Here is a 13,361-nt window from a genome sequence, read left to right as displayed (position 1 = left end):
TGTTAAATACATTCATGACAATATGTTATTTAGAGTTAACCACATTAATGACAATATATTATTAATTAGTGTTAAACACAATGTCAATATATTCTTTAGTGTTAAACACGATGTCAATATATCATTAAGTGTTAAACACATCAATGTCAATTTGTTATTCAGAGGTAAAAAAATTAATATCAATAAAAACATTAAAAACAAAAATTAATATCAATAAAAACATTGTCAATATTAAGTGTTAAAAACATTAATGTCAATACATTAAGTGTTAAACACAATGTCAATATATTATTCAGTGTTAAAAACAATGTTAATATATTAAGTGTTAAATACACTAATGTCAATATATTGTTAAGTGTTAAAAACATTCATGACAATATGTTATTTAGAGTTAAACACATTAATAACTATATATTATTATTTAGTGTTAAACACAATGTCAATATATTATTTAGTGTTAAACATGATGTCGATATATAAAGTGTTAAACACATCAATGTCAATTTGTTATTCAGAGTTAAAAAAATTAATATCAATAAAAACATTAAAAACAAAAATTAATATCAATAAAAACATTGTCAATATTAAGTGTTAAAAACATTAATGTCAATACATTAAGTGTTAAACACAATGTCAATATATTATTCAGTGTTAAAAACAATGTTAATATATTAAGTGTTAAATACACTAATGTCAATATATTGTTAAGTGTTAAAAACATTCATGACAATGTTATTTAGAGTTAACCACATTAATAACAATATATTATTATTTAGTGTTAAACACAATGTCAATATATTATTTAGTGTTAAACACGATGTCAATATATTGATAAGTGTTAAACACATCAATGTCAATTTGTTATTCAGAGTTAAAAAAAAGAATATCAATATATTATTACGTGTTAAAAACAATGTCAATATTAAGTGTTAAAAACATTGTCAATATATTAAGTGTTAAACACAATTTCAATATATTATTCAGTGTTAAAACAATGTTAATATATTAAGTGTTAAATACATTAATGTCAATATATTGTTAAGTGTTAAAAACATTCATGACAATATGTTATTTAGAGTTAAACACATTAATAACTATATATTATTATTTAGTGTTAAACACAATGTCAATATATTATTTAGTGTTAAACACGATGTCGATATATAAAGTGTTAAACACATCAATGTCAATTTGTTATTCAGAGTTAAAAAAATTAATATCAATATATTATTACGTGTTAAAAACAATGTCAATATTAAGTGTTAAAAACAATGTCAATATTATTAAGTGTTAAAAACATTAATGTCAATATTATTAAGTGTTAAAAACAATGTCAATATTAAGTGCTAAGAACATTAATGACAATATATTCAGTGTTAAACACATTAATGTCAATATTTTATGTTAAAAACATGTATGACAATATAATAAGTGTTAAAAACAATGTCAATAAGTTATTAAGTTTTAAAAACATTAATATCAATACATTAGGTGTTAAACACAAAGTCATTATATTCTCCAGTGTTAATAACAATGTCAATATATTAAGTGTTAAATACATTAATGTCAATATATTGTTAAGTGTTAAAAACATTCATGACAATATGTTAAGCATTTAACACATTCATGTCAATATACTATTATAAACACATTAATGTCAATATGTTATTTGGAGTTAAACACAATAATGTCAATATATTATTTCGTGTTAAACACAATGTCAATATATTATTAAGTATTAAACACATTGTCAATTATTAAGTGTTAAACACATTAATGTCAATGTATTATTCAGTTAAAAACAATGAAAATATATTAAGAGTTAAAAATATTAATGCCAATATTATTCAGTGTTAAACACAATGTCAATATATTAAGTGTTAAAAACATTCATGACAATATGTTATTAAGCGTTTAAAACAATGTCAATAGTTTGAGTGTTAAAAACAATGTTAAATACATTCATGTCAATATATTATTCAGTGTTAAACACATCAATGTCAAAATATTTAGTGTTAAAACATTAATGTCAATATATTATTAAGTGTTAAACACAATGTCAATATATTATTTAGTGTTAAAACATTAATGTCAATATATTAAGTGTTAAACACAATGTCAATATGTTATTTAGAGTTAAAAACATAAATGACTATATTAAGCATTATCACATTAATAACAATATATTATTCAGTGTTTAAAACATTAATGTCAATATATTATTTAGTGTTAAACACAATGGTAACATATTATTTAGTGTTGAACACATTAATGTCAATATATTATTAAGAGTTTAAAACAATTAAAATATATTAAGAGTTAAAAACAATGTCAATATTATTAAGTGTTAAACACATTAATGTCAATATATTATTAAGAGTTTAAAACAATTAAAATATATTAAGAGTTAAAAACAATGTCAATATTATTAAGTGTTAAACACATTAATGTCAATATTTTATTTAGAGTTAAAAACATTAATGACAATATATTGTTAAGCGTTAGACACACTAATAACAAAATGTTATTCAGTGTTAAACACATTAATGTCAATATATTATTACGTGTTAAAAACAATGTCAATATTAAGTGTTAAAAACATTAATGTCAATATATTAAGTGTTAAACACAATTTCAATATATTATTCAGTGTTAAAAACAATGTTAATATATTAAGTGTTAAATACATTAATGTCAATATATTAAGTGTTAAAAACATTCATGACAATATGTTATTTAGAGTTAAACACATTAATAACTATATATTATTATTTAGTGTTAAACACAATGTCAATATATTATTTAGTGTTAAACATGATGTCGATATATAAAGTGTTAAACACATCAATGTCAATTTGTTATTCAGAGTTAAAAAAATTAATATCAATAAAAACATTAAAAACAAAAATTAATATCAATAAAAACATTGTCAATATTAAGTGTTAAAAACATTAATGTCAATACATTAAGTGTTAAACACAATGTCAATATATTATTCAGTGTTAAAAACAATGTTAATATATTAAGTGTTAAATACACTAATGTCAATATATTGTTAAGTGTTAAAAACATTCATGACAATATGTTATTTAGAGTTAACCACATTAATAACAATATATTATTATTTAGTGTTAAACACAATGTCAATATATTATTTAGTGTTAAACACGATGTCAATATATTGATAAGTGTTAAACACATCAATGTCAATTTGTTATTCAGAGTTAAAAAAAGAATATCAATATATTATTACGTGTTAAAAACAATGTCAATATTAAGTGTTAAAAACATTGTCAATATATTAAGTGTTAAACACAATTTCAATATATTAGTCAGTGTTAAAAACAATGTTAATATATTAAGTGTTAAATACATTAATGTCAATATATTGTTAAGTGTTAAAAACATTCATGACAATATGTTATTTAGAGTTAAACACATTAATAACTATATATTATTATTTAGTGTTAAACACAATGTCAATATATTATTTAGTGTTAAACACGATGTCGATATATAAAGTGTTAAACACATCAATGTCAATTTGTTATTCAGAGTTAAAAAAATTAATATCAATATATTATTACGTGTTAAAAACAATGTCAATATTAAGTGTTAAAAACAATGTCAATATTATTAAGTGTTAAAAACATTAATGTCAATATTATTAAGTGTTAAAAACAATGTCAATATTAAGTGCTAAGAACATTAATGACAATATATTCAGTGTTAAACACATGTCAATATTTTATGTTAAAAACATGTATGACAATATAATAAGTGTTAAAAACAATGTCAATAAGTTATTAAGTGTTAAAAACATTAATATCAATACATTAGGTGTTAAACACAAAGTCATTATATTCTCCAGTGTTAAAAACAATGTCAATATATTAAGTGTTAAATACATTAATGTCAATATATTGTTAAGTGTTAAAAACATTCATGACAATATGTTAAGCATTTAACACATTCATGTCAATATACTATTATAAACACATTAATGTCAATATGTTATTTGGAGTTAAACACAATAATGTCAATATATTATTTAGTGTTAAACACAATGTCAATATATTATTAAGTATTAAACACATTGTCAATTATTAAGTGTTAAACACATTAATGTCAATGTATTATTCAGTTAAAAACAATGAAAATATATTAAGAGTTAAAAATATTAATGCCAATATTATTCAGTGTTAAACACAATGTCAATATATTAAGTGTTAAAAACATTCATGACAATATGTTATTAAGCGTTTAAAACAATGTCAATAGTTTGAGTGTTAAAAACAATGTTAAATACATTCATGTCAATATATTATTCAGTGTTAAACACATCAATGTCAAAATATTTAGTGTTAAAACATTAATGTCAATATATTATTAAGTGTTAAACACAATGTCAATATATTATTTAGTGTTAAAACATTAATGTCAATATATTAAGTGTTAAACACAATGTCAATATGTTATTTAGAGTTAAAAACATGAATGACAATATATTAAGCATTATCACATTAATAACAATATATTATTCAGTGTTTAAAACATTAATGTCAATATATTATTTAGTGTTAAACACAATGGTAACATATTATTTAGTGTTGAACACATTAATGTCAATATATTATTAAGAGTTTAAAACAATTAAAATATATTAAGAGTTAAAAACAATGTCAATATTATTAAGTGTTAAACACATTAATGTCAATATTTTATTTAGAGTTAAAAACATTAATGACAATATATTGTTAAGCGTTAGACACATCAATAACAAAATGTTATTCAGTGTTAAACACATTAATGTCAATATATTATTTAGTGTTAAAAACAATTTCAATATATTAACAGTTAAAAACATTCATGTCAATATATTATTAAGTGTTAAACACATTAATTTCAATATTATTTAGTGTTAAACACATTAATGACAATATTATTTAGTGTTAAAAACAATTTCAATATATTAACAGTTAAAAACATTCATGTCAATATATTATTAAGTGTTAAACACATTAATTTCAATATTATTTAGTGTTAAACACATTAATGACAATATTATTTAGTGTTAAACACATTAATGACAATATTATTTAGTGTTACCAACACATTAATGACAATATATCATTAAGTATTAAACACATTAATTTCAATATATTATTAAGTGTTAAAGTGTATATCAATGACAATATATTAATCAGTGTTAAACACAGCCTTCTCAGGGCAGCCATAATTGCCACGTGGCCTTCAACGAAAACAAGTTTGACTCCCTGCTGTAGAGGTTCGATAACCGTGTGCGCGTGTGTCAGGTCCAGGCCCAGGTGCGCACCACCAAGGCCAATTTTGACAAGCTGAAGAGTGACGTGTGTCAGAAGGTGGAGCTGCTGGGAGCAAGTCGCTGCAACCTCCTCTCCCACGTCCTCACCTCCTACCAGGTACACAGCAGCACCACACACGTGTTGTCAATGTCCTCCTTGTCCTCCTTGTCCTTGTCGCCTGGCAGACCACACTGTTGCACTTCTGGGAGAAGACCTTCCACACTATGGCGGCCATTCATGAGAGCTTCAAGGGCTGTCCTCGTTCCGAGCTTCCCGCCCTGAAGGTCAGACCGAGGTTCCACACCCAAATCATGAATGAACACAGAAGTCAAAGATCCTCTATTTGAGAGGGTCATGTTGTCTTGAAGGACTTACACTAGAGATATTTTATATGATAGGAGTGCTGCAAAAGTGCGGTTCTTCTCAACAAATATGCTGCTTTGAGTCGGTCTGAAATGTAAAATATGAACTTTCGAAAATCTGAGTCGGCGTTTCCTTTTCTTCTGATATTATGTGTGTTATGTCTTTTTGCAGCAATTAGCGTGAGGAGTAGTGGACTAATATTCTTGATATTGTGTCGATGTTCATCACACAGATAACATAGAAAAACCTTCAAATGCTCAGAAATATTAGAAATGCACGACAATGGAAATTTCAAAACGATACTGATGTGTACATATAATTACAGAAGATTTTGTGAGAAGAAATGATTTTAACATTTCACACGTTTGCCCAAATTGTATACACTGACAAAAAGATATGCATCTTTTGTAAAGATAAGTACCGTATTTTTCAGGGTATAAATTGCTCCTGATTATAAGTCGCACCTGCTGAAAATGCATAATAAAGAAAGAAAAAAACATATATAAGTCGCATTTTTGGGGGGAATTTATTTGATAAAACCCAACACCAAGAATAGACATTTGAAAGGCAACTTAAAATAAATAAAGAATAGTGAACAACAGGCTGAATAAATGTACGTTATATGACGCATAAATAACCAACTGAGAAGGTGCCTGGTATGTTAACGTAACATGTTATGGTAAGAGTCATTCAAATAACTATAACATATAGAACATGCTATACGTTTACCAAACAATCTGTCACTCCTAATCGCTAAATCCCAAGAAATCTTATACGTCTAGTCTCTTACGTGAATGAGCTAAATAATAATATTTAATATTTTACGTTAATGTGTTAATAATTTCACACATAAGTCGCTCCTGAGTATAAGTCGCAACCCTGGCCAAACTATGAAAAAAAACTGCGACTTATAGTCCGGAAAATACGCTATGTCAACTTATATTTCTGTTTTTTAATGAATGATATTTTTCAGAAACAAATATAGTTCCTACTATAATTCTGAACCATGCAAACAATTAAAATCATTGCATAGAGCAATTATTTCATTGATAGACAACAAGGTGTACATGATTTCGCACGATAAAAAAAAGAAAATCTGTCCAACACGACATATATTAATGAGGCCAAATGAACTACGCCAATTAGATCCTGCATCGTCGTCAAAATTCATTCATTCATTCAGAAACAGGTGGCTTCATCGCTTGTTGATTGACAAAAATAAGATAAATGTACGGTAATTATATTTTTCCTTGACTGTAGTAAACTAGGAAAAATATATTTATCGTAAATGTGTCCTTATTTTTGTCAATCAACAATTTGTCCATTTTTCCTTGACTGTAATAAACTAGGGCAGCACGGTGGAACGGGTTAGTGCATCTGCCTCACAATACGAAGGTCCTGAGTAGTCCTGGGTTCAATCCCGGGCTCGGGATCTTTTTGTGTGGAATTTGCATATCCTCCCCGTGACAGCGTAGGTTCCCTTCGGGTACTCTGGCTTCCTCCCACTTCCAAAGACATGCACCTGGGGATAGGTTGATTGGCAACACTAAATTGGCCCTAGTGTGTGAATGTGAGTGTGAATGCCATCCATCCATCCATTTTCTACCGCTTATTCCCTTTGGGATCGCGGGGGGCGCCGGTGCCTATCTCAGCTACAATCGGGCGGAAGGCGGGGTACACCCTGGACAAGTCGCCCCCTCATCGCAGTGAGTGTGAATGTTGTCTATCTGTGCTGGCCCTGCGATGAGGTGGCGACTTGTCCAGGGTGTACACCGCCTTTCGCCCGAATGCAGCTGAGATAGGCTCCAGCGACCCTGCGCAACCCCCAAAAGGGACAAGCAGTAGAAAATGGATGGATGGATGGACGTAATAAACTAGTACTATAAGTGCCTATCCCTTAGAAAGATAACGTTCAATTGTAGATTATTTTAAAAAATCAGGGTTAAAAGTGATAAGTGTTTTTTTGCACTAAGAACTCATAAAAGTTAACTAAGAGTTACCGTGACTTTAGACATAAACATGTACTCATTTTGTCATTATGTTCTTTAGCCCCAAGTATTTTATTTCAAACTGTCCTGTGGCTTTTTGTTTGCTGTGGTCGCCGCTATTAACGCCAGATCTTGGCTTAGCACAGCTCCCATAAATCTTCACATGAGTACATTTTAAGGTGACTTATAAAATTTTATTGTGTTGGTGTTCATCTTTCAGGCCACATTCAAGTCCCAATCGGATCTTTTCAAATGTGACTTCAGTCTAAACACAAAGTGACCTGAATGTGACTTTTTTCGGCAGCTTTGGGCGAGCTAGGAAATCCGTGTGCGCCTGAAAGGTGCAGTCCAGAGATGTCCGATAATATCAGACTGCCGATATTATCGGCCGATAAATGCTTTAAAATGTAATATCGTAAATTATCAGTATTGGTTTCAAAAAGTTAAATGTATAACTTTTTAAAACGCCTAAGTACAGAGTGGATGTAGAGTAGAGACAGAGGAGTACAGAGCACCAATAAACCTTAAAGGTACTACCTTTGCGTGCTGGCCCAATCACATAATATTTTCGGCTTTTCACACACACAAGTGAATGCCATGCATACTTGGTCAAGAGGGTGGCCGTAAAAACAACTTTAAAACTGTTAAAAATATGCGCCACACTGTGAACCCACACCAAATAAGAATGACAAACACATTTCGGGAGAACATCTGCACCGTAACACAACATTAACACAACAAAACAAATACCCAGAAACCCTTGCGGCACTATCTTTTCCGGGACGCTACAATATCCCCCCCCCCCCTCCCCACCACCACCACCTTTGGCCCGCAGTGTAAACATAAGTCTTTATGTCCATTATCGGCTGCTGATACCGTGCGTCCCTCCCAAATCCTCACCATGGTGTCCATCCTTCTGTATTGTCAGGAAGCAGCAGAGCGCCAGTCAAAGAAGAAGAGAAAGAAGAATAAATGTGAGACAAAAGACAAAGATGAAGAGTAAGTTGAAGAAGTCATAAAAAGATGATTTTTTTTTTGGTGTCATAAAATGCTTTTTTTTTTTATAGACTTGTCTCGCTGGGAAATGACAACAGTTCAACAAAAGAAGGTAAAGTACAAAACTAAATGTGCTAGAGATAAAAATATCATTTTTGTTATGTTTATGTGTGAAGAGCAGAAGTGTTGTCTTTCAACACAATCACCTTAGCTTTGTTAGCGTGACATGTAGTCTTCTTTTTCATCACTTTTTGTCAACAAAAACTGAAAACTGACTCACTTGAAGAGCACACACATACTATGTGTGTACTCTTCAAACCATTGTTGGCATCTCTTGGTCTTCTTCAGGTCTTCTTATAGTCTTGGTCTTCTTAAAGTCTTGGTCTTCTTCATCTCTTGGTCTTCTTCAGGTCTTTGTCTTCTTCAAGTCTTGCTATTATTCAGGGCTTGGTCTTCTTCGTCTCTTGGTCTTCTTCATCACTTGGTCTTCTTCGAGTCTTGGTCTTTTTCAAGTCTTGCTTTTCTTCAGGTCTTGGTCTTCTTCAGGTCTTTGTTGTCTTCATCTCTTGGTCTTCTTCACGTCTTTGTCTTCTTCAAGTCTTGGTCTTTTTCAAGTCTTGGTCTTCTTCAGGTCTTAGTCATTAAGTCTTTGTCTTCTTCAGGTCTTTGTCTTCTTCAAATCTTGGTCTTCTTCATCTCCTGGTCTTCTTCAGGTCTTTGTATTCTTCAAGTTTTGGTCTTTTTCAAGTCTTAGTCATTAAATCTTTGTTTTCTTCAGGTTTTCGTCTTCTTAAAGTCTTGGTCTTCTTCAAGTCTTGGTCTTCTTCTTGTCTTGGTCTTCTTCAGGTCTTTGTCTTTTTCAAGTTTTGGTTTTTTTCAAGTCTTTGTCTTCTTCAGGTCTCGTCTTCTTCATCTCTTGGTCTTCTTCAAGTCTTGGTCTTCTTCAAGAGTTTGTCTTCTTCAGGTCTTTGTCTTCTTCAAGTCTTGGTCTCCTTCAAGTCTTGGTCTCCTTCAAGTCTTGGTCTTTTTCATCTCTTGGTGTTCTTCAAATCTTGGTCTTCTTCAGGTCTTGGTCTTCTTCAAGTCTTGATCTCCTTCAAGTCTTCTTTTTGATCACTTGTTGTGAATAAAAACTTAAAACTGACCTTTACTTCCCATACTGTAACGTTTCTGTGTGTGTACTCTTCAAAACATTGTTGTCATCCTATAATAAATGTTTTTATCTTACTGGGACAAGTAATCAAAATCAATCAATGTTAAATAGATGGACAGCTAACAGTACATCCAGAAAATATTCACATCGCTTCACTTTTTTCCCATTTTGTTACGTTAAAGCCTTATTCCACAGAAGAATACATTCAGTTTTATCCTCAACATGACAATGTTAAATGTTTTTTTTAAATTGCAACCTTATAAAAAAATAAGAAATTGCATATACTGTACGTAAGTATACAGACACTTTGTTGATGCACCTGTGGCAGCAATTAAAGCCTCAGGTCTTTAAATACGATGCCATTAGCTTGTGTGGGCATGACAAGATTTGACAGCAACATCTCACTGTGACAGCAGATAACAACATACGCACACGCACACGACGAGATTATTGAACAACAATATTCCAATATTGTTGTCCAATATTCCAAAAATATTCAAATCAATGATTGACGTGACAAACCTGCCATCCAAACAATACCCCGTTTGTTGACGAGAAGATTTAACATCCATCGAAGCACATTCAATCTCTTTATTAAGCAAAGGTATGAAAAGATTAGAAAGAGTTGGTGTCAAACTGCGCTGCTAACTGCGAAAGCTAAAAAAAACCTAGCTCCGTTGAAACCCTAGATCAGTGGTTCTCAACCTTTTTTTAGTGATGTACCCCCTGTGAACATTTTTTTAATTCAAGTATCCCCTAATCAGAGCAAAGCATTTTTGGTTGAAAAAAAGAGATATTGTATGTTATACAATTAAATAAATCAGAAACTGATGACATAGTGCTGTATTTTACTTCTTTAACAGTGCAAATTATTGCTCATTTGTAGTGATCTTTCTTGAACTATTTGGAAAAAATATATAAAAATAACTAAAAACTTGTTGAAAAATAAACAAGTGATTCAAATATACATAATGATTTCTACACATAGAAGTAATCAACAACTTAAAGTGCCCTCTTTGGGGATTGTAATAGAGATCCACCTGGATTCATCAACTTCATTCTAAACATTCCTTCACAGAACAATATATCTTAAACATCAATATTTACGGAACATGTCCACAAAAGAATCAAGCTGTCAACACTGAATATTGCATTGTTGCATTTCTTTTCACAGTTTATATTATTCAATAAATATTATTTATAAAGGTTTTTTTAATTGTTGCTATTTTTAGAATTGTTTTAAAAAAAAATCTCACGGACCCCTTGGCATAGCTTCAAGTACCCCCAGGGGTACGTGAATCCCCATTTGTGAACCACAGTCTTAGATGAGGTCACTAGGCAACAGGCCCCGCCTTTTAAAAGCATAGACGCTGCACACTGTCCTTATATTATCAAACATCGCTCAAATTCATATCCCAGGTCTTTAAAGTTTTTTTTTTTTAAGTACCATAAATTACTTTCCCTAGTAATTACTTACATTTATTAAAGAGTAAGTCTGTCAGTAACTCAATTACATTTTTTAAAGTAAAGTAACGATAAACTATAATTAAAAAAAAAAAAAAAAAAAAAATTGCATAACACTTGTCATAATAAATGTCTTTTAGTATGTTTAGTCTACATGTTCCAAATATTTTAAGGAGATAGACTGCAAACACTCTTATCACAATTGCACAAAACCTCACGCACAAGAATCACTTAACTTACCATTGTAATTACCAGACTACAATACAATACTCTTCATTCAATGACTGTGAATAATGTAAAAAAAAAAAAAAAAAAGGAAAAACACTTTACTGCGAGTTTGACCCGGCAGTAATTCAAGGCAGGCGCATACTATATGCCATAGGGTATGTAATGTATATCCAATTCAGTCTGCTGGCTTCCACTGTTGATGTTGTGTAGTTTTTCAGGAGACGCTGACTCTGCGATGGAGGAGAAAGACAGCCTTGCCTTGCTGGAGGAGATCCTGGGAGGAATTTCGGTGCATGATGGCGACTTCTCGCAGGAATGGAGCCAAGCCTTTGGAGAGGAGGAGGAGGAGGTGACGGACCCCGCCTCTTCTACGCCTACGGATGCTTCGTCCATGTTCCTGCCATCGCAGCTGTTGGACCAGCACAACCTGCAGTCTGCTGGCTTCTCAGGTAGATATTGCAACTTGTTCACTTCTGATACAATACCAGTGTATTGTCCGATACGATATCAGCAGACGTCTTAAGTACATACTTGTATAATTTTGTAGTGTGAAGTGAATTATATTTATATAGCGCTTTTCTCTAGTGACTCGAAGTGCTTTTACATATCTAAGTTACATTTAAAGCAGTGTGGGTGGCACTGGGAGCAGGTGGGTATAGTGTCTTGCCCAAGGACACGACGGCAGTGACTAGGATGGCGGAAGCGGGGATCGAACCTGGAACTCTCAAGTTGCTGGCATGAATGTTAGAAAAGGTTTGATTAAGTGAAATAAGTCAAAGTTTAAGGCATTAAAGACCATACTTTTATTTTGTAGTGTGGAATGTTAGAAATGATTTATGCTTTTGAAGTGGAGCTTTAACTTGTGTTCAATTAAGGCATGGGTGTCAAACTCTGGCCCGCGGGCCAAATTTGGCCCGCCGTGTAAATTAATTTGGCCCTTGAGGCAATATCAAATTAACATTACAGCTGGCCCGCCGTTATTACACAGCAGCGGTGCCGCTGTAACACCGCAATTTCTCACACTTGCCAATCCTCTTGAAGTTCAGTGCCCCTCCCGAAAATCTCCCGGGGCAAGCATTCTCCCGATTTCCACCCGGACAACAATATTGAGGGCGTGCGTTAAAGGCACTGCCTTTAGCATTCTCTACAACCTGTCGTCACGTCCGCATTTCCTCCATACAAACAGCGTGCAGGCCCACTCGCATATAATGTGTGGCTATTACACACACATAAGTGAATGCAAGGCATACTTGGTAAACAGCCAAACTGGTCACACTGAGGTTGGCCGTATAAACAACTTTAACACTGTTACAAATATGCGCCACACTGTGAACTCACACCAAACAAGAATGACAAACAAATTTCGGGAGAACATCTGCACTGTAACATAACATAAACACAACAGAACAGATACCCAGAACCCCTTGCAGCACTAACTCTTTCGGGACGCTACAATATATTTTGATATTTACCTCGGAAGGCTGCAAATAGAAAAGAGGCATTATATTTATATTTGTATTTACATTTTATTTGATATGCTATTGATATTTTTTAATTATTATTATTATTATTATTTGAAACTCAATTTTGCATGTCACTATAAAGTTATATAAGCCTTGCTTGTTCAATATTGAATGCAAAACTTGTTTGGGTCCCTATTAAAAGGTTAATTTGTTCAACCTTGGCCCGCGGCTTTGTTCAGTTTAAAATTTTGGCCCACTCTGTATTTGAGTTTGACACCCCTGAATTAAGGGCATGAATTATTGAATTGACAAAATAAGCAAAGTAAATACAATAAAGTAATGAAATAATTAAATTGAATGGTGCGGACACGTTTGTTACTGG

At 31.4% G+C, this 13,361-nt stretch overlaps 1 protein-coding gene across 8 annotated transcripts in view; it reads left to right on the top strand.

Moving 5' to 3' along the window:
* The window catches only part of ica1 (islet cell autoantigen 1), a 47,960-nt gene that overhangs the window by 25,408 nt on the left and 9,191 nt on the right, over positions 1 to 13,361 (top strand). For 4 of the 8 annotated variants that reach the window (XM_061915491.1, XM_061915487.1, XM_061915488.1 and 1 more), the window contains exons 7-11: positions 5,316 to 5,441; positions 5,510 to 5,608; positions 8,604 to 8,674; positions 8,743 to 8,783; positions 11,735 to 11,965. In XM_061915491.1, coding sequence (XP_061771475.1) covers positions 5,316 to 5,441; positions 5,510 to 5,608; positions 8,604 to 8,674; positions 8,743 to 8,783; positions 11,735 to 11,965 — 568 coding nt within the window. Of the gene's footprint in view, positions 1 to 5,315; positions 5,442 to 5,509; positions 5,609 to 8,603; positions 8,675 to 8,742; positions 8,784 to 11,726; positions 11,966 to 13,361 lie in introns of all 8 variants that reach the window. The other 4 variants (XR_009808787.1, XM_061915490.1, XR_009808788.1 and 1 more) reach the window with 4 other exon arrangements.

The sequence above is a fragment of the Nerophis ophidion genome, linkage group LG11 (genome assembly GCF_033978795.1).
Source record: "Nerophis ophidion isolate RoL-2023_Sa linkage group LG11, RoL_Noph_v1.0, whole genome shotgun sequence".
Classification (NCBI taxonomy): domain Eukaryota; kingdom Metazoa; phylum Chordata; class Actinopteri; order Syngnathiformes; family Syngnathidae; genus Nerophis; species Nerophis ophidion.
Note: the sequence above shows the minus strand (reverse complement) of the source record. Positions and strands in the feature narration are given on the sequence as shown.